Source organism: Elephantulus edwardii, unplaced genomic scaffold, assembly GCF_000299155.1.
Source record: "Elephantulus edwardii isolate Elephantulus edwardi_28Jun2011 unplaced genomic scaffold, EleEdw1.0 scaffold00272, whole genome shotgun sequence".
Lineage (NCBI taxonomy): Eukaryota > Metazoa > Chordata > Mammalia > Macroscelidea > Macroscelididae > Elephantulus > Elephantulus edwardii.
This window is the reverse complement of record NW_006400022.1, coordinates 1,686,418-1,709,029: the sequence shown is the minus strand read 5'-3', so window position 1 is coordinate 1,709,029 and position 22,612 is coordinate 1,686,418. Positions and strand designations below refer to the sequence as shown.

Genomic DNA, 22,612 nt, shown 5'->3' with positions numbered 1-22,612 from the left:
GTGGACAGTGTTTGGTGGAGCTTCCCTATTAAAATAAGCTTGGAATCAGGAGTGGCATCTACTTCTGAAATGGCTTGCCTTCAGAAACTCTATGAATAGTGCTCAGGTCTTTTGTTCATAGGGTCAGTATGAGTCATCTATGACTCGATGGTACTTAACAATAACAACTAAGGCTTCCCTGATAGGGAGGGAGGCCATAGCCTATCTGTTTTCCCCCCTTCAAGTAAGTACCTTCAAAAACAAAGCAAAACAGAGAAAACTCTCCAATTAAACGTTGATCTATAAGTACACGTTGTTGTTGTAAAGTGTCATCGAGTTGTAGACGACTCATAGGTAGCCTATGAATGAAAAACCTGAACACTTGTATATCTTTCATCTTTTCTCCACATTCATAGAGTTTCCAGAGGCAAGCTATTTCAGAAGTGGATGCCATTCCTGCTTCCAAGCTTATTTTGATTGGGGAGCTCCACCAAACACTGTCCACAAAGGGTAACCATTATCATATTTGACACATCAGTGTCACACGATTTAGCATCACAGCAAACACGAGTTACCTCTTTACAGCAAATGGACAGACCAGTGCCATACCACTTAGAAGAATGTCTGACCAAAACCAGGCCTGAGGGCACAAATGCATTTTTAAATAGGAGGCAGAATAAAATCAACTCACACCCAATGGCAAGTAAACATTCCACCTTAATCCTATCCAGACCCAGAAAACAAATCTCTGTAGGATCCAGCTGTTTCAGAAGACTTCCAACCTGGATTCTAGCCCCATACTGCTGACCAAATGCCTTTTTTAAATAGGAGGCCCAACAAAATCAGCTCACACCCAAAGACAAGTAAACATTCCACCCTAAACTTCACCAGAACCAGAAAGTACATATAAAGCACCCATAAAGGGGAAAAAAAATCAAAGCATATTTTTTTAAAATCTATTCTTTTTCTAAGTACTAAAACAGGAAAAGGCTAAAGACTCCACTCTTTCAACATGCAAATATAAGATTATTTTTAAAAAGCTAACTGTTCTGAGTGGCAAAGGGTAGCCTTTTCATTTGTTAAAATGAAACAAATATCTTTTTTCTCAAAATAATTACAACTATATTGAAAAACAGGACTGACATCAGGATGAAGGGGAGACTGAGAAAGGGGGAAAATAATGTATGCTGCATTGAAACAGATGAGGGAAAGAACTGTTTAAAACGAATATATGATTAGGTATTATTGTCATGACAGGAGTCTAGAATAAAGGCTGCACAGTGGAGTGGACTTGGGGGGAGGGATTATATAACAATGAAAGAATTTTTCTTTACTTTTCAAAAAGAAGAATGAATTGGTGGGAAGGGATGGCAGGGAGAAAAGTGCAACAATGAATGAATGGAATTCCAAAGTGTCTGTAAACTTTTATTAAAATTAATTTTTAAAAAATTACATCTATTTAGCAATAAAAATAAACTTTAAAAATATTTATACACTGGAGGGTTTTTTGAACTAAGCATTTTTAAATTTTTTTAAAAAACATTTGTGATGAAGGACCTGAATAAAACTTGTCCTTTTTTCAGTGACTTTCTAAGTTTGTTTTGTATCAAAAAATAGATGAATAAATCAAATCAAACTCAAAATCATAAAGTGAGATGCAGAGGTGATGCCACCTAAGATAAAATATTTCCTAGATCAGTTTTCAAAGTTAAAGTTTTATTGCCCTCTTCCAAAATACTTCATGCCAAGAGATTTGTGGTACCAATCCACACACTCTGTAAGATTTTTTTCAGCATTAAAAGACTTTGAGAGAGTTAAAGCAAAATCAAGAAAAGACCTTTCAAACAGACTGTGTGACTGTGCAAATACACCCAAAGGAAATGAAAAGATGTATATATAGTTATATCACTGCCACTCATTGCCTTCTAGTTGAAGCTGACTTATAGCTGTCCCTCAGCAGGCTTGTCAGTGTTGTAATGATATAGTCATCTTCCCTTTCTGTGATCTGATGTGGTCATCCTCCACTTTAATATGTCTCTATCTACATAACAACTTGGTTTTGGAACCTAAACATATTAATAAATAAGTAGTGATCATACATAGATGATTTGTATATTTAATGAAATCTGAAAATCATATCGGTCTACAGTTAGGTGAGATTTGAACAAAATTCTTCCTTTAAACGTTTAACATGGAATCAAATCCCTTCCCATAAGATACTCACAAAGCTCATTTTTCTGCAACTTCCCTGTGATTGCAACCCCCATGGATTTCTTCTGTCTGGAAATTAATGAGCTTCATTTTCCTCATGGGTGAGTTTTAGTCATGTGCTTGTTCTTATTCAGCCAACATCATTGATCAAGCTCACTGCTTCCACTCGAGTTTAGTTAGAATGACAAAAAAAAAACCATCCAGAGAGGAAACAAAAAAAAAAAATAGTGACCCCTTCTCTCCCACGCTGGTGATCCCTATTCAGAAGCAAAGAGAGAAACTGGCCATCCACCTTCAAGGCAATGATAGCACAAAGCACTGCTGTTCTCTAAGGCCAAAGGGCTCCAAAGGGATAAGCCAAGGTTTAGCTAAGAAATAGGCTGATAAGTCAATGTCTATAATTCAAGGGGATGGGACAAGGAGAGAAGAGAGTAGGTCAACATAGGAACCTAGGCAGAAATGATGAGCAGGCTTTTAGTTCAGGATTCACATGGGTCCTGGGGTCAGGAAACCACGTTGTTGAAATGGCCAGGAACAGTTTCCACAGAGAAGTGACAAACTGGCAATTCAAGCAGTGGCAGCTCTTCCATACGGTATCTGAGGAATCCCTATGGCACCCTCACCCCACTGTTCCAATCCATCCTGCCCATTTGTGGGTGATGATGCCCACTGAGGCAATCCACCTACACTCCAAGCAATCTTCCATCAAGTCAGCCCCAAATAATGGTAACCTCATTGTGTCAGAATAGAACTGTGATCTGTAGAGTTTTCAATGTTTTTTTCAGAAGTAGATCACCTGACACCAAGACACCCTGGTTGATACCAACTACCCACATTTCAGTTAGCAGCCAAAAACTACCCTGGGCCTCTTTGTTTCTATAAAAATAGCTCTGACCTTTTACCCAGAATCCCCCACAATATAACTCGTTTCTGAAGTGTATGTATTTCTTCTAAAGCAAATTGAAATTAACGTAAAAATAAAACCAGTAGGATTTTCAAATAGCTAAATGAAATTCATAGGAGTGCTGGTGGCATAATGGTTTAAGCTGCACTGCAAACCCAAGGACAAACCAGCTGTTCTGTGGAGAAAGATGGACAGTCAACCCCCATGCCATTTACTGCCTCTGAAACCCCATTCTAGGGTCGACTTTGAGTTGGTTCACATAAGAACAATAACAAATAAAATTTATAGGGAAAAATAACCTACATGACATATTTGAATTAATAGTAGTAACATAAATATCTTCTAAATAAGATTTGGTTGTCCTTTATGTATGTGTCTTTGAGAGAACACGATAATATTTTTTTTTAAGTCAAGAAAACGACTGCTATAAAACCAAGACCAAAACTTATTATCAAGTTGATTCCAACTCATAGCAACCCAGAGGCTGTAAATCTATTTGGAAGAATAATACCTTATCTTTTCCCTATAGAGGGGTTAGTGGGTTTGAATTGCTGATCTTTTGGTTAGCCACCACTCAGTTACCCACAGTGACCCCAGGGCTCTTTAATTCTCTCATAAGTATGAAAACAAAATTAAAGCTGTTAAAGCACTGTATATACCAATAGAGCTTGTGGGCATTCCTCTCCAGAGTTTCTTGACTCAAGTGTTATAGGAGATCTCATTCACAATCTCCTGGACAATCCTTGCTTCCTTGACACTTAGGCCACTTGGTAAACTCCAACGTTCAGCCCATTATCTCATGCATTCCATGTTCCATAGCAAGTCAGAAGGAGGTTGCTGATGCTTGTTAGACCACAGCCCTCTGTGTACTGCACAACCAAGCAGCACTAGTCAGCCATGTACTTCCCAAGGGCACAGCTGCAACTCTGTGTGGTTTTCCTCCTGTTTTCTCCATTGCAGTGAGCAAAACCTCTCCAAGTCTGTTCTGGATGTGGCAAACTGGGATCACAGAACTGGCACATTTCAGAGGATTTTGTAGGTTTCTTTCACATTCTGTCATCATTCCTCACTGCTATATGATGTGAGAGTCTTGATCATTTATCAACCCTCAGGCCCTGCTCTGATGATATCCTGCTCTATATCTCCTTCCTTGTGCATATCCTAGAAAATAAGTAAAATTTATACTGGATAACTGTTACTCTAATATTGGCCATGGTTTCCACATTAAAACAACCCTTATAGATATCTCTCAGGACTTACCCACTTCCTGGCATGAATCTGCCTATAGCTTTGCTCTCCATCACTTAACCTGATTCTGCCCCAGCAGAGCTACCCTTGCTCCATTTAGTCTAGAGTTTTCTCTGCTCCATCTCACAGTCTACCCAACATTTGCCCTTCAACCTTGTTCACTCTTCTAGTCTTCTGGATTTGACAATAAACCATAGTTAGACCTTCTAGGTGTCCTGAGTTCCCATTCCTGATTCTCACGGCACTTCCTTCTGACCCAGGACCCTGGATTACTGATCACTTGGCTGGAGTTCCAGGTGGGACTATGTGGGAAAAGTGCTAAAAAGAAGCTGCACCTTTTGGAGGATGGAAACCACATAACTTATCCTCGCCTTTGCATCATCCCAGGCCTGAACCCAGCACATAGTAGGAACTCTCATAGTTGTTAATGAACTTGCACAAAATTGGATTGCACTAAATATGTGAGTGGTGTCTTTCAGTGTTCTGCTGATTGTGGTAAAGGGATGAAAAACCGAACTGTGACGTGTACCAACTCACAAGGAAAGTGTGATACAGCCAGGAGACCAAAAACCGAGGAGGCATGTGAGAATTATTCTGGCTGCTATGAGTGGAAAACAGGGGACTGGTCTAAGGTGAGTAAAGCATTTGCATTCTGATTTCATAATGGTTGAACAGCATATTTGAGAGTCAAGAATCAGAGAGTCAGGCTCCAGGTCTATAACGTGGTTCCAGTCTAATAAGACAAAGTCATTTTTTCCCATTCAACTCCACCTATCACTGACCCTATGCACCTAGTTCTATGATTTTTCCAGCCAGCTATACAACATGGTCACTTCCGTCTGGCTGGAAGTGTTTTATTTGTACATTTGATGAGAAAACTGATACAGCCTGAAACATTCCCACAGGAGATTCCTGGAATAGAATGCTGATGTCCCTCAGTATCCTGCCTTGGGCATGTTTTCCCCAGGCCCTTGAAAAAATTGACCAAAGGATATCCAAAGGGGAGCTTGTGAGACAGTTATCTCTTCCATTACTGACTTAGCAGGACTCATTAGATACTGGGTCTAAGTATTCACCCCACAGGGCCCTTGAAGTGGCAAAATATTCCTATTTTCCTAAATCTCAGGGTTTTTTGAGAACAGTATGGATTCTGATTGTAAATCAAGATGTTTCAGACTTGATATCAGAGGCATTAATGAAAAATTAAAGTGAAATAATGAGACATTTCTAACTAGAAACAAATTGCTCAAGAAGGATTACAACAACTGATGGTTTTTAAAAAAAGTGTTGGCTATCCCTGTTAAGAGTGGAGTATTTCCTTTAATTAAAAAGACTCAAGCTGTCATTGATTTCCTGGTGCCAGTGAAGGTCTGGGAAGAGCCCCTGCTGACTACCAAGCATTAAATTCAGATTCTGGGTATTCTACTTACCCCAGTACTTTTGGATCCATAGTCCTCTTGCTGTTATGTAGAAATAAGAACATCTAGAAGAAACGTTAAATTAACCAGTTGCTATTAACTCCAACTCATGGTGAGTCAGAGTAAAACTGTGTTCCATGTGTTTTTCCTGGCTATAATCTTTTGGAAACGTCTTGGTAGGTCTCTCTCTCTCTCTTTTTTTTTTTTTTTTTTTTTTTTTTTTAGGTACTTCAAGTGGATTCAAACAGCCAACCTTTCAGTTATTATACTTAAAAGAATTGTGAGCTGCAGAGCCCTGGGAGGAGTTAGGGAGAATCCATCCCCTGTCAAGTTCATGGAAAGGTTGTTCTAGCCATAAATCCTCCAGATAAAATTTGACACTTTGTTTTCTGGGCCCCACAACATTAGCAAGAAACAGACATTTGTCACAAAAGAAGGTAATTACAGAAAGCTTTTCAACTCCAACACGACTTCCAAAGATAGGTCCTTTGCTTCACACTACCAGGCTGCCCAACTAGGGCTCCATGGGTGAAGCTCCATGGTCAAGTAACTGTGATTCAAACAGCATTTCCTAAATTCCTGTTCTGTCTATATGTGACCATATACTGACTACTAGGGTTTGGAGAGCACTTAAAGACACATTCTGGTTTTTGCCAGTGCCAGACATGATAAGCCAAGATGGAGTCATTGCTGTGCATCTTGTGCAGAAGCTTTCTGGGGAGGTCACAGACAGCAGTGCTGTTAGAAGGTGATGCTATTATCTGTTACCAGAAGGAGCAATGGTGGCCCTGACATCCTCCAGTGCTTTGTAGTTTAAAGGTCTCTTTCACTGACTCTCCCAACCACTCTTATCTATTTCCATATCCAGATGAGGAAACGGAAGGGTCTAGTGGTAGAATGGTCTTCTTCCCAAAATCACAAGAACAGAGTTACACTATCTGATTTGAAAAATTAAGAAGATGAATTCAAGGAGATGTTCAAAAACAATTATCAGCCAGCTCTATTCCATTCCTTCCCTCTCTAAAATCCCCCGTAGGCTTTTAGTCAACCATTAGTGATTTGGTACAAAGCTATTATCGCTATAGGAATGATATATTTTAAAAAGTCAGTTTTTACTGAGTCTTCTCTTAATTAATAAAGAATAAGTTGAGTCCTTATTTATGCGCTTTGGATCTGTCCAACCAAAATTATATTGTAAATCCAAACTTCTATGCCTTTAATTATAATCCCATTTGCAAATGAAGGCTGTAAATTGTATGGGAGTGACTGTCCATCTTCCAAGGAGCAGCCAATGGATTCGAACCACTTGCCTTAGGCAGCACAACTCCTTACACATTAGGCTACCATAAAAGTCTGGCACACTTCTCGTAGGTATTCTCTGCAAGAATAGTGAAGTGTTCTAGAATTCCCATTCTTCTCAATGTTATGATCCATGCAGTGAAATGATTTTTCAATTTCAGCAGAACACAAGTAAAAAACTCTGGTATCCTCTCCTCTCAACCAAGATTCATCTAACATCAGTAATGATATCCCTTGTTCCACAACTTTGAATCCAGCTTGAATTTCTGGCTGTTCTCTATTGATGTCTTCCTTAAGCCCCTTTTAAATTATTTTCAGCAAGGTGTTATTTACTTATGAATACTATTCAGCAAATTTGCACTCTGTTAGATAATCATTCTTTGGAATGGTTTCAGTTGGTTGGTCAGGTAAGCTGTTGTCTAAATTTTTTAGCATAGACAAATACATATCCAGTATTATGTTTGCCTGTTTAAATATCTTAATTGATATTACATCAATTCCTTGAGGCTTATTTTTCATTATTTCTTTCAATACAGTTTGGATTTTTTTTCTTTGATACTCTTGTTCCTTGATCCAATGGCTGCCTCGTAAAATGGTTGACTTTCCATCTGCTTGTGATGCTTTATGTTTCATTCACTATCTTACTCATAGAGTCCTTCAGTATTACAAATAAAGGCTTGAATTTTTTTTTTCTTAGTTAAATCTGCTTGGAAAATGTAAAGCATATTCTCTTTTGGTTTTATAGCTCCAAATCCCTGCATGGTTCTTACAGCTTTATTTTGGTTTTCAAACTTTCTTTGATAGCTCCCTACATCGCTACTTCCATTTGCTTTCAGTTCTCTATATTTAGATAAAATTTCAGAATCTCTTCTGATATCCATCCTGGTATTTGTTTCCTTCTCTTTTTAATTAATTTTAGATTTTTGTTGTTGTTGTTACTGTTGTGTACTGTAAAATCAGATCCGACTGACAAAATAGGAGGTTGTCCCTCCTTCAGCAGAATATCTGGTGGATTTGAACTGCACACTTTAAGGATTGCAGTACAGTTTCTTGCCACTAGGCCACCAGAGCTCCCTCCTCATTTTAGATTTTTTTTTAATATGTCATTTGCAACATGTTTAGTCTCTCTATTACTTATTTCCAAAAATGTCATTTATTCGATTATATGTATTCCATGTCATGTATTTTTAGACAAGGTAGAGATGCATCCTATCTCCATAACTTTTCAACCTATATGCAGAACAGATTATCCGGGAGGTTGGGCTCTATAAGGAGAAATGTGGGGTCAAGATTGGTGGACGATTTATCAACAATCTGCGTTATGCAAGTGACACAACCTTGCTTGCTGAAACTGAAGAGACCTGAAGCGCCTGCTGCAGAGTGTCAAGGACTGCAGCCTACAATATGGATTGAGGCTCAATGTCAAGAAGACAAAGATTCTCACCACTGGACCAATTGGTAGCATCAGGATGGATGGTGACGAGATTGAGATTGTACACAGCTTTAGTTTGCTTGGCTCCATAGTCAACAGTCTTGGCACCAGCAGCCAGGAAATTAAAAGGCGCATTGCGATGGGAAAGTCTGCTGTTAAGGACCTCTCCAAAGTACTAAAGAGCAATGGTGTCTCTTTGGAGACTAAGGTGCATCTGATACAGGCCATGGTCTTCGCAATCACTTGTTATGCATCAGAGAGTTGGAGAATGACCAAGGAGGATAGAAGAATTGATGCCTTTGAGCTGTGGTGCTGGAGAAGAGTATTGAGAATACCATGGACTGCTAGGAAAACATACAGATTTGTCCTGGAAAGGGTTAAACCGGGTGGCTCCTTGGAGGCAAGGATTCTGAGGCTCCATCTAACATACTTTGGACATGTTGTGAGGAGAGACCGGTCCTTCGAGAGGGTCATCATGCTTGGGAGGGTGGAGGGACGGCGCAGGAGAGGAAGGCCCTCTATGAGGTGGATTGATTCAGTGACTGGGATAATTGGGATGGGAGTGTCAGAGCCAGTGCGATTGGCACAGGACAGAGCGGAGTTTAGGGCTGTTGTACATAGGGTCGCTATGAGAGGCAAGCGACTCAATGGCACATAACAACAACAACAACATTTGCAGTTAGTATGTTAGGTTTTGTTTACCATAGAGTCAGAACCTACCCAAGGCTGACCCTCCAGCAGCAGGTTTTCAGCGGCAGTTAATGGCACAGGAGGAGATTGCCCACCCTTCTCCCATGGAGCATCTGGTGTCCAAACCACATGTCTGCAGGATTGTAGTGCAGCTTCTAGCCACCAGAGCTCCCTAATAAGTTGTTAGTCTACAGAATTCTATCATGCAATCTCTAGCCTGGTTTATATCACTAAGGCTATATTTTCCAACCACCAATCATTCAATAATTATTAATGCATCTTGACTGCATGTCTGGCCAGTTTTAGATTGTAGCAGCTGATAGAAATCTTCAATTTCTTTTTCTATGTATTTAGTGGTTAGTCCATAAATTTGCATAATAGTCATACTAACAGCTTTTCCTTGTTTGTGTATAGATGTTATTCTATCACTGACAGTTTTGCATTCCAGGACAGATCTTGGAGTGTTATTTTTTTTAATATTTTCTATTGTTTTGCATACACAATTTTTATACATTGTGTTTCACATTTCCCTTCATTCACCTACTCGTTTATTTGTTTTCATATATTGTGTTTGATAAAATTAATCACCATTGAACTAAACCGACCATTAGCCTATCTTTTCAAGTTTCTGACAGATCTTTCCTATTTCCTTTACCTCCTCCCTCCACACACCAGATTGTGTGACCCTGTGATTTCCCTCTGCCTGCCCTTCCGTTTTGAGCCCCTCTACACGTTTTACTAGTTATCCTTCTGTGTTCCTTTTGATGAGGAATGTGATGTCATCACTTTCAATGTGTCATTTCAAGCATAGTTTACCACATAATTTTCTAATTCAAAATGGCCAGCAACAGTCCATTTCAGTTCCCTAATGCCTCACATATTGATCTTCATATGTTCCAATTCACTTTTTTACAATTTCTCATTTTCTTAGATTCACAGTTCATACATTCCAATTTTTATGCTAATCCATTTCACCAAGGATCTCATTCACCCTCATTTCTCCACTATTTACCAAAGATGATGTTCTCCAGCTACTGATACCTCTTGATGGCATGTTTAAAGAAAGAAAGCTATTTTATGTCATCCCACATGTTGTTAATGTTTTCTTCATTTTCTTTGTGTCTCATCTTTTATTTTTCTTTTTGGATGTTTCCATTGAGGTTCTTGTCTTCCAGCTCACTGACTTGTTGCTCCATCTCTTCTGTTCTACTTTTTTGTCCTTCAAGCATGTTGTACTTTTCTGTCATTTCAGTCTTAATATTCATTGCCTTTTCATGCCTTTCTGTTATTTCTAGCAGCCAGACAATATTCTCTTGTGATAGAGGTTTATTGCTACTTTTCAGAAGTAGATCACCAGGACTTTCTTGATGTTGCAGTGTCTTTTGTTAGGTGCCTTCAAGTAGACCACAACTCATAGCAACCTTATAAACAATAGATCTAATCCAAGGTTTATCATCTTCACAGTCTTTAACATGCTCAATCCCATTGTGGCAGTCCATCTCATTGAGGGCCTTCTTTTCTCTTGATGACCACATTCATTTCCCAGCATAATGTCTTTTCCCAAGAACATCATGCTTGAAGTATGTGAGACCATTCTTGCCTCAAACAGGTTTGTTTGTTCTTTTGTAAGTCCACAGTATATTCAGTACTCTTTGCCAAAATGGCAGTTCAAAGACATCAATTCTTATTTGGTCTTCTTTATTTACGGTCCACCTTTCAGATACATGAGAAGCAATTGAAAATACCATGATTTGGAGGAGGTGTACCTTAGTCATTAAACTTACATCTTTTCTCTTTAGCATTTTGAAGAAGTTTTGAGAGTAGATTTCCCCAATGCAATGCATCTTTTGATTTCTTAACTACTGCTGCATTGATTTTTTTGAATGTAGATCCAAGTAAAATGAAGTTATTGACAACTCCAGGGTTTTCTCTGTCTACTGTGATATTTCCTCTTAATCTGAAAACTGCTGCAACCTGTTCACCATTGGTGACCATCCTTATCTTTTAAATTCTGGTGGCAAAATTTCCAATATAACAGTGACACAAAAATCATCACAATACAACAAACTGACAAATGGAAACTGTTAGGAGTGTAGTCTGGGAAATTCCCAAGAGAGACACCTGAGTGAACATCAGGGTGGATAAAAAGGGATTGAGCTCAGCTGTCTAAAAGCTAATGTTACCATCTTAGGTCCTTGCTGCCCATACATTATCTAAACCTATTTTTCCAGACAAATGCAATTGAATGGAAGGTGAAGATACATGACTCTGAAGTCCTTCTCTGTACCAAATGTTAGGTCATAACCAGCCAGTTTAGTTGTGGAGTAACATGAACAACATCATCCATGTTGTTGTTATGTGCCGACAAGTCACTTGCGACTCATAGCGACCCTGTGTACAAGAGCCCTAAATGCGCTCTATCCTGTGCCAACTTTGCCATCACCGACACACTCATTCCCACCACCGCAATCATAGGATTGATCCATCTCACTAAGGGTCTTCCTCTCCTGCACTGTCCGTCCACTCTCCCAAGCATGATGTCCCTCTCCAAGGACCAGTCCCTCCTTGGAGCTTGCCCAGAGTATGTCAGACAAAGTCTCAGAATCCTTGTCTCCAAGGAGCAGCCCAGCTTCACCTTCTGCAAGACAAACCTGTTTATTCTCCTAGCAGTCCATGGTATAGTCAACACTCTTCTCCAGCACCACAGTTCAAGGGCATCAATTCTCTTTCTATCATCCCTAGTCACTGTCCAACTCTCCTATGCATAGCATGTAATTGCCAAGACTATATCCCAGATCAGGCACACCTTAGTCTCCAGCCTGACGTCATTGCTCTTCAGTACTTTTGAGTAAAAGGTCATTTCAAAGAAATGGGAAAAAGAAAATATCAAATATCAAATTGAATGACAGACGAGACTCTGAAACTTGCACTAAGACATAGACCAAAGCATAAAGAAGAGGACTGGAGAGCATTATGCTAAGTGAACTCACTCAGCCCCTTGAGGACAAATAACGTGTATGACCATTATTGTAAAAAAAGAAAGATAACTAGTAAAACATGTATGAGGATCTAAGTGTTGGGAGAGGTAGGAGCAGAGAGGTGAGGATGGCCTGGGGCCTAATCGTAGGTTCCCATAATTTGATGGGTAGAGGGAGAGGTATGTAAAGGAAATGGATGGGAAAGATCCAGTGTGAAAACAATGTATATGAACTTTGTAAGTTAACCAGTATAAAATAAAAATTTTATTTTTTTAAAAAATGAGATGAACATATTTCAAAGGGCAGCTCATGAAGACAGACTATTATAACAAAATGTGCAAAGTATTGGAGTTAGAAAACCAAAAGAAATGAAGACGCTTAGTATTTCTCAAGTTGAAGAAATGGAAAGACAAATTTAAGCCTCCAGTTGCAATACTGAAGGATTGTGTGGGAAAAACCTTGAATGATGTAGAAAGCATCAAAATAAGATGGAAGAAATACACTGAGTACTGAACCAAAAAGAATTGGTTGGCACTGAGCCATCTCAGGACAGAGCACCTTCTTCAAAAGGAAGAAGTTCAAACTACACTGAAGGTGTTGGGGGGCAGGGGGAATAAGGCCACAGGAACTGATAAAAAAGTAATTGAAAGTATTTAAACTAATAGAGGCAGCCCTATGTCTATAGACATACTGAGCTGTCTGTGCCAAAAAATTTAGAGAACTACCTGGTAAACTTATTTGAAGAAATACATATTGCTCCCATTCAAAAAAAAAGTGTGAACCAAGAAAGAGTGGAAATTACAAAAAATATTACTAATATAACATATAATTAATCTTCAATAAATATTTTACTTCAACAAAATAAAACAGTACATAGAAAAGAAACTTTCAGAAATCCAAACTAGATTACAAAAAGCATACCACTGTCAATGTTAGATGAACCCTGACTAAAAGTTAAGGATACTAGAAATATATTTATTTGTATTTTATTGACTATGCAAAAGCATTTGGTTGTGTGGATCGTAACAAATTATGAATGAAATTAAGAAAAATATGAATCCCAAGACACTTCATTGTGCTCATGCGAAACTTATACTTGGACAAAGAAGCTGTTCTTCAAACAGAATAAGGGAACACTGCATGGTTTATGTGTCAAGGTTGTATCATTTTTCCTTACTTTTTCAGTATGTATGCTGAGTTAATCACTTTAGAAATTGGATTATATGAAGAATGTGTCAACAGGATTGGAGTAAAACTCATCAACAACCTTCTTATGCAGATGACACAACCTATCTTGCAGAAAGTAGACTTGAAGGACTTACTGAAGAAAATCAAAGACTTTAGCTTTCAATATGGATTACATTTAAAAATCAAGAAAAGAATAATTGTTACCACTGGACAAAGACAACATCATAATAAAGAAAACAGGGAAATTATCAACAGTCTCATTTTATTTATATGTACAATCCATGTTTATGGTAGTGGTAGTCAAGAAATCAAAAGACCTGTTGCATTGGAAAATTGCTGTGAAGGACTTTTCCAAAGTGCAAAGAACAAGCCAAGTATGACAGTTTAAAAATTAAGGTGCTCCTAGTCCAAGAGTGATATTTTCAGTTGTGCCCTGTGTGTCTGAAAGTTGGACAGTAATTAAAAATGACCGAAGAATTCATGCCTTGATATGACAGAAGAATTGTGTTGGTAGTGAAAAGTACTATTCCCATGAATGGCCAAATGAATGAATAACCAAGTCTGTCTTGGAGAAAGTACAACTAGAGTGCTCCTTAGAGGCAAGTATGGTGAAATTTTCTCTCGGTCAGGAGGATCCAGTCCTTGGAAGAAGACATCATGCTGGGAAAGGGGAAAGATCAGAGAAGGAGGAAGTCCCTCAATAAGATAGACTGACAAATTGACTATACATCCAGCATGTGAGAGATTGTGAGGATAGGGCAAGGTTCAGCTGTTTTATTCACAGGGTTGCAGTGAGTTGTTGTTGTTGTTGACTCAATGTCCCAGAGTAACAACAACCAATATCCAAAATGTAGTCACTCATTAGACAGACATCAATCCTATGGAACTTTTTGAAAATTATGTTAGAGTAGAAACGCTATGGCATACAACACACCACATTTTACTAAAGTAATTATTTTATTACTAAAGTCCAGGCTGGGTTTAGAAGGGATATTGTAGCTGGTGTTAGATGGATCTTAGCTGAAAGCAGGGAATACCAGAAGAATGTCTATCTGTGTTTTATTGATTATGCAAAGGCGTTTGATTGTGTGGATCGTAACAAACTGTGGCTGACTCTGAGAAGAATGGGAATCCCAGAACATTTAATTGTGCTAATGCGAAACCTATACTTGGACCAAGAGGCAGTCGTCAGAACAGAGCAGAGTAACACTGCATGGTTCAAAATTGGTAAGGGTGTACGCCAGGGATGTGTCCTATCTCCATACCTTTTCAACCTGTATGCAGAGCAGATTATCCGAGAGGCTGGGCTCTATGAGAAGTGTGGCGTCAGGATTGGTGGAAGATCTATTAACAATCTGCGTTATGCAGATGACATAATCCTGCTTGCTGAAACTAAGGAGAACCTCATGCACTTGCTGCAGAGGGTCAAGGACTGCAGCCTTCAGTGTGGACTGAGGCTCAATGTCAAGAAGGCAAAAATTCTCACCACTGGACCAATTGGTAGCATCAGGATGGATGGCAGAGATTGAGATTGTTCACAGCTTCACTTTGCTCGGCTCCACGGCCACCACTCTTGGCACCAGCAGCCAGGAAATAAAAAAACGTATTGCAATGGGAAAGTCTGCTGTTAGAGACCTCTCTAAAGTACTCAAGAGCAACGGTGTCTCTCTGGAGACTAAGGTGCGCCTGATGCAGGCCATGGTCTTTGCAATCACTTGTTATGCATCAGAGAGTTGGACAATGACTAGTGAGGATAGAAGGAGAATTGATGCCTTTGAGCTGTGGTGCTGGAGAAGAGTGTTGAATGTACCATGGACTGCCAAGGAAACAAACAGATTCATCCTTGAGAGGGTTAAACCAGGCTACTCCTTGGAGGCAAGGATTCTGGGGCTTCGTCTGACATACTTTGGACATGTTGTAAGGATGGAGAGGGTCATCATGCTTGGTAGGGTGGAGGGACAGCACAGGAGGGAAAGACCCTCTATGAGGTGGATTGATTCAGTGACTGGGGTAATCGAGATGAGTGTGTCAGAGGCAGTGCGATTGGCACAGGATAGAGCAGGGTTTAGGGCTGTTGTACATAGGGTCGCTATGAGTTGCAAAGGACTCGACGGCACATAACAACAACAAAGTAATTATCACTTTTGCCAAATGGCCCAGTAATACCCATCTTATAGACCTGACTGAGAAATGAGAGTCATCTGTGTTAGATAACCCAATGTCTGACATGTTTGAAATGGCCAGAATATGGTAGTTCTTGTCATCTTCATTCCCCTCATTTTCAGTATCATCTATCAATGTAGTCATAGTCTCTTCTCTCTTACCAGAATCTCATTTCATACAAGGGCCTTGGAACTATTTATGCCATAGAATAGTTCTTGTGACTCAGACCAGTGAAACAATGCCTGCCCTGCTGCCTCTATATGAGTACAATATAGCTTGGAGACAAGACATATGTCTCTAGATGGGAGCCTCCACCATCCATCCTTGCAGAGAAGTCTTTCAAGCAGTCCCTAAGGGACAGCTCAGTTACCAAACTCTTAGCAGGTAACAGCTGTGGTGAAGAGGTAACTAAAACTGCTATTTTTCTATCTTCTCTATGGTCTCCACAACCCAAGTCAAGGGCTCTTGAGGTCATCAGGCTTATCCTGGCCTTTTAGTTTCCTGCCTATAAAGTCCCAGAAAGTCAGTAGCCTGTAAATTCAGAGGAGTGAGTGCTAGTTGGAGTTAAGACTAAGGAAAAGACAAAATCAGTCCCTTGAAAAGAAGCATGAGCTGAAGGGAGTAAAGGGGTAAAGGGATGTGTGTGTGTGTGTGTGTGTGTGTGTGTGTGTGTGTGTGTGTGTGTGTGTGAAGGTATGAGTGTATGTTAGTTATAGAGAGAGAATGTGTCAGTAAGATAATACTTGTTGTTAAGAGTAGTTGAAATTTACAGCCAGAGTAAAGAGAGTAAAGGTTTTTAATTATTGATTAGACTTGCTGTTTCAGGTTTCACTATCTTCTGATGGTTTCATGAGTCATACCAAACATGGAGAGAAATAAATCCGTGGTTTTGAAGAGCTTTTGAAAATTTACCAGCAAAGTGCCTTTGAAAGTGCCTTCAGACACAAATGAAGTAGAGTTACTGTCATGACCTTCTGTGACCCTCATCTATCTCTCTCTCTGTCTCTGTGTGTGTGTGTGTCTTTCCCGTATCCTCGCCGCCCCCTACTTTAGTCAAACTCCTTTCAGAAGATGACCCAGTGCGTCATGGAATGAGACTATGAATGAAGTGTCACTGTTCATTAATTAATAACTTACCTTTTAATTTTTTCATTCTAACTCAGACCCCTTCCCACCTCTAACAATGGAATACAGCTCTTTCCTGGGCTCACTCTGCAAGAACAGGACTACATGTATTCATGAAACAGCCATGTATCATTTTCCTCTTCCCAAAATTTTGCACCTACAAAAAGGTTTGCACCTCTCAAAGCATCCTTTGAGAATCATGTGCTCTTTATGAGCATCGTGTTACAGTTTGGAGAGCTAGGGAGCAGGGAACCTTCACTGTGAGAGGTGTCCAACAGGGCAAGCCAAGAAAAAAAGGTCTTATTCTGCAAACAAACATTTAACATATTTGCTAATCATTGAAAGACTGGAAAGCTGAGCCCATTCAGAGGTGTCTTAGCGGAAAGGCCTACTCTAGAACTTAGTTCTAACTCTGACATCCATGGAGTGTCATGTGGTAAACCCCTTGATGGTAACTTGTTTATGATTTGCTTTCTCTATGAGAAAAAACATTCTGTTGTGCATGGGGTGGCCTTATGGTGGGATCTGAGCTGGGACCAACTTGCCAATAGCTAACCACAACCTAAAGTAAAATCTTTTTCTCACAGTCAGTTCATAATTTGGATTAAAGCTAAAAGGAGACCTAAATCAATTACTGTTTATCTTTTCTTCATGGCCATGAACTTTTTACTATTTGTACAACAGAAATTTTCTTTCTCTCATTTCCTGTGAAACCTCTCCCCCAAGTGTCCTTCACCGACTACCTCCCTGCGGGGTCAGGCCCTCTCAGGTGGACAATCACCCGATGAGTCTCTCCCTCCAACCCCATCATGTTGGTATCATCCAGGGTCACTGGTGAGAAGTAGGCAGTTACTAGGTGGGAGAGGATACAAAAGGGATTGTATTGAGTTCACCAGTTCTAGATAGAAACATTTCTGGTTAATTTATCACTACCCACATTTTTATCTGTTAACTAAGTTTCAGGGAGATAATAAGATTTTAAGGTTAGCCACTTGGGTGGGGGGACAAACAAACCATAACACACCTATCAGTGCCAGAGTAGGGAGCTCTAGTAGCCTGTAGGAAGAAGCAGTGCTACAATCCCTAAGGCAAACGGTTCAAACCCACCAGCTGCTTCTGGAGAAACGGATATGCAGTCTCCTCCAGCGTAATTAACTGCCTCTGAAAACTGCCAGCCAAAGTGTCAGCTATGGGTCGGTTCCAACTTGAAAGTACACAATGACAACACCAGGGTGCTTCAGACAAGACAAGATACAGTTCTTATAGATCTGTTTGCTTAAATTTTAAAAGCCTGAAAAGTGTAATGACACTCAATACTTGGGGCTAATTTGATTCTACTGGGGTCAGCTCCACCATTTAATGAAAGACAAGGCAGCCTTCAGAAATGACAGGAATGGAATCCACTGTGTGTACCTGTATTATGATAACAAAAGGGGCTCAGATTACAGAGGAATGTCATTAACCTTTCTGGAGTCCTGTTTGTGTTCAGGGCCAAATTCAGTCTCTAATTGTGCTTCTCAAGGCTGGCAGAGCTAGATCAATGCTGAAAGCTAATAAAAGTGTGTTTCCACACCTGTCTTTGCGGCCATGGTGTCTGGGTGTAGTAGCAAGGTGGAGGCTGAGCTAAGTAAGTTGAGCATGTTTGATCATGCTCTTGTGTTAGTAATAAGAATGCTATTAGTTTTGTGTTAACTTTTATGGTTGGTGATGGTGATTGGTTGTCAGTGAGTGGATTGCAACTCACGGAAACCCCACATGTGTACTATATACAAATAGAAATGGAACATGGAACAACAAGCAAATCCTACAGCCTTTGGGATACAGAACAGAAATTCAAGAAATTAAAGAGGTGACATACAACAGAATCAGCAGAAATTAAGTTGATAATAACAGAATAGTATTAAAAACTATGCTCTGTAGTGTCACTACCTTTGAGTTGTGATGCTGGAGGAGAGTATTCAATATCCCTTGGACTTCCGAGGAAACAAAATGTCTGTCCTGAAGAAAGTAAAACCAGGATGCTCTGTAGAGGTGGAGTTTCACATGCTTTGGGTGTGTTGTAAGGAGCTACCACTTCTTGGAGAAAGATATCATGCTTGGGAAAGTGTAGGGTTGATTGACATAGTGACTGTAACAGTGGGCTCAAGAGTGTCCAAGCTGATAAAGATGGCACAGGATAGGACCAAGTTCAGAGCCATTGTTCAGAGGGTTGAGTCCTTGTTGACTGGATGACACAGAATAAAAACAAGTGATTCTACACTTTCTGCTGATTCCTGATATGCATTGTTTCTTATCACCACTGTAAGAATTACCTAGAAGGCCTGCCCTTTTGACCCAGCGCTGAATAGAGAGAATGTAACTGCCTGCCAGGGGAAGGTGGTCTCGGGCTTCTGGACTCAGCTTCACCAAGGACAATTGCAAACTTTAGAAGAGGCTGAAGCAGGCTGAAGATAACCCCGCCAAGCTACACATACGGCATAAGAACTGAGATGGCAGCCGGTAAAAAACAGGTAGGGCCCTGCCTGCTTGAACCCACACCACATAGAGTGCAGCTGCCTGCCAGAGGAAGGTGATACCTTGTTCCTATGTTAATCAGCCCCACAAGGACAATTGCAAACTTTAAGAGAGGCAGGCACAGACTGGAGAGATACAGACCAAACTACGTGCAAGAACAACGAGATTTTACTTTAAACTTTAAAAGAGGTAGGCAAATCAAAAATTTAGAAAAAGTGGGCAGCAGTCAGACGAGAATCCTGCAGTGCTGCAGTGCACTCCAAAGAGAAATTGAGGGACCTTAGAAAGGAGGAGGTTTCCCACTACACAGGCCTAGAAAGGAGTTCTGGCATAATGTGTTGCCCTCCCTCATAAATGGAACACTTTAAGTCATCAACTAATAAATAACAACATAAAGAACTGGGAACAAACCTATATAGAAACAATAGAAACGGCCTAACACATACCAAGAAAAATTTCTTATAATGCCAAGAAAACAGCAGGCAGCTTGTGTACAAATGAAGGAGTTTGTCTTTTGCTTTTCAAGGAGAGGGGCGAACTGGAGGTGGGCGTGGGGTGGGTGGGGAGAAAAGTGCAACAATGAATGAATGGAATTCCAAAATATCTGTAGATGTTCATTGAAATGAATAAGAATAATCATAACAATTTAAAAATTTAAAAAAACCAAAAAATAACACTTGAATAAAGGCACACATTTTTTCATATTAAACATAAATAAAAGTTATGAAAAACCAAAATAAGCCTTATCCTAAAAGAACAGTGGATATTGCAGACCCACTGAATACCCCAGAGAGAGAGAGAACCAAAAGAAATATATTGATGTAGAGTTACATGAACAGCTATGGAAAAAGGGACAGATAATAGACAAAAGAAGGGAAACCATAAATAAAGTCCTAGTGATAAGGAACCAGAAGAAATACATTGAATTGGAATTCTTTGAACAGCTACTGAGGAAATTACAAAAAATAGAAGAAAGAATTGATACTTTAAATTAAAAGGTGGTTGTTGTTGTTATGTGCCGTTGAGTCGCTTGCCACTCATAGTGACCCTATGTTCAAGAGCCCTAAACCCTGCTCTTGTGCCAACCTCACTGTCTCGGACACACCTACTCCCACCACTGCAGTCACTGAATCAATCCATCTCACTGAGGGTTTTCCTGTCCTGCACTGTCCCTCCACTCTCCCAAACACGATGTCCCTCTCCAAGGACTGGTCCCTCCTTGCAACATGCCAAAAGTATGTCAGATGAAGCTTCAGAATCCTTGTCTCCAAGGAGCAGCCCGGCTTCACCCTCTTCAGGACAAACCTGTTTGTTTTTCCAGCAGTCATGGTATATTCAACACTCTTCTCAAGCACCACAGCTCAAAGGCATCAATCATCCCTAGTCACTGTCCAGCTCTCTGATGCATAGCACGCAATTGCAAAGACTATGGTCCAGAGCAGGCACACCTTAGTCTCCAGCCTGATGTCATTACTCTTCAGTATCTTGTAAAGGTCCCTGACAGCTACTTTGGCAATGCAATTTGTCTCTTCTTTTTCTGGCTGCTGGTACCAAGAGTGTTGACTTTGGAGCCAAGCAAACTAAAACTTAACTATCTCAGTCTCTTCACTATCCATAAATATGCTGCCAATTGGCCCAGTGGTGAGAATCTTTGTTTTCTTGATGTTGAGCTTCACTCCTTATTGAAGCCTGCAGTCCTTGACCTTCTGTAGCAAGTGCTTTGGGTCCTCTTCAGTTTCAGCAAGCAAGATTGTGTCATCTGCATAACACAGATTTTTTATGAGTCTTCCTCCAATCCTGATATCACAATCCTCCTCAAGGATGTCACAAGCCCAGCCTCCTTGATGGTCTATTCTGCATATAGATTGAAAAGGTATGGAGATAGGACACATCCCTGGCATACACCCTTAATGATTTTGAACCATCCATTGTTTCCTTGCTCTGTTCTGATGACTGCCTCCTGGTCCAAGTATAGGTTTCACAAAAGCACAATCAAATGTTCTGGGATCACCATACACCTCAGAATTGGCCACAGTTTGTTGTGATTCACACAGTCAGATGCTTTTGCATAGTCAATGAAACACAGATAGACATTCCTCTGGTACTCTCTGCTTTGAGCCATGATCCATCTAACAATAACTATAATATCCCGTGGTCTCTTCTAAATCTCGCCTGTGCTTTTGGCAGTTCTCTGTTGATGTGCTGTTCTGGTCATTTTTTTATCATTTTCAGCAAAATTTTGCTTGTGTGTGATATTAATATTGTTTTATTATTTCCACACTCTGTTGTGTCACCTTTCTTTAGAATGAGAACAAATATAGATTTCTTCAAGTCCTCGTCCACAAAAAAGGTACTGGACCAGATGGTTTCACAACTGAATTCTACCAAACATTCAGAGAAGATTTATCACCAATTCTACTTAAATTATTTCAACAAATAGGAAAAGGAACACTCCAAAAATCATTCTATGAAGCAAGCATAATCCTAATACATAAATCAGGCAAAGATATTGCAAAAAAGAGAAAAAGTAATTCATCACATTAATAAATTTTTAAAAGCCTAAGATCTACACGATTCTGTCAGTTAATGCAGAAAAGGCCATTAACAAATTCTAAAATCCCTTCCTAATTAAAACACTCAGCCAAATAGGAATAGAATTTCGTATATACAAAACCAGGAGCTGATGTCACTCTCAATGGAGAAAGACTAAAGGCATTATCCTTGTGAACAGGGAAAAGACAAGAATGCCCAATTTTGCTACTACTCCTCAGTAGTTTAGTGAAGACACTTCCTGAGGCAGTATGACAAGAGAAGGAAATAAGAGACATCAAAATTCACAAAGTGGTGGTAAGACTGTCATTATATATAGACGATATTATAGTGTATACAGAAAACCCTAAGGTTTAACAATTAAATTCTTGAGACTTAGAAGGACATTTTAGTAGAGTAGCAGAATACAAGATCAATCTAAAATAAAAATTTAGTACAATAACAGAGAAAACACAGATGAGGAAACTAAGAATACAATACCATTTACAATTGTTGTTGTTGGTGGTGGTGGTGATGTTATGTGCTGTCGAGTCGCTTGCAACTCATAGAAACCCAGTGTACTATAGCCCTAAACTCTGCTCTGTCCTGTGCCAATCTCACTGACTCCGACACGCTCATCCCGCTTACCCCAGTAATGATGTCCTTCTCCAAGGACCAATCTCTCCTTACAACATTACCAAAGTATGTCAAACAAAGTCTCAGAATCCTTGCCTCCAAGGAGCATCCCGGTTTAACCCTCTCCAGGATGAATCTCTTTGTTTTCTTAGCAGTCCATGGTACCCTCAATACTCTTCTCCAACACCAAAGCTCAAAGGCATCAATTCTCCTATCCTCCATAGTCATTGTCCAGCTCTCTGATGCATAACAAGTGATTGCAAAGACCATGACCTGTATCAGATGCACCTTAGCCTCC

The 22,612-nt window shown here is 39.9% G+C and overlaps 1 protein-coding gene across 1 annotated transcript in view; it reads left to right on the top strand.

The window, feature by feature from the left end:
* The window catches only part of ADAMTS17 (ADAM metallopeptidase with thrombospondin type 1 motif, 17), a 530,244-nt gene that overhangs the window by 478,696 nt on the left and 28,936 nt on the right, over positions 1 to 22,612 (top strand). The window contains exon 21 of the mRNA XM_006900064.1: positions 4,822 to 4,974. Within this exon, the coding sequence (XP_006900126.1) occupies positions 4,822 to 4,974 (153 nt within the window). The remainder of the gene's footprint in view (positions 1 to 4,821; positions 4,975 to 22,612) is intronic.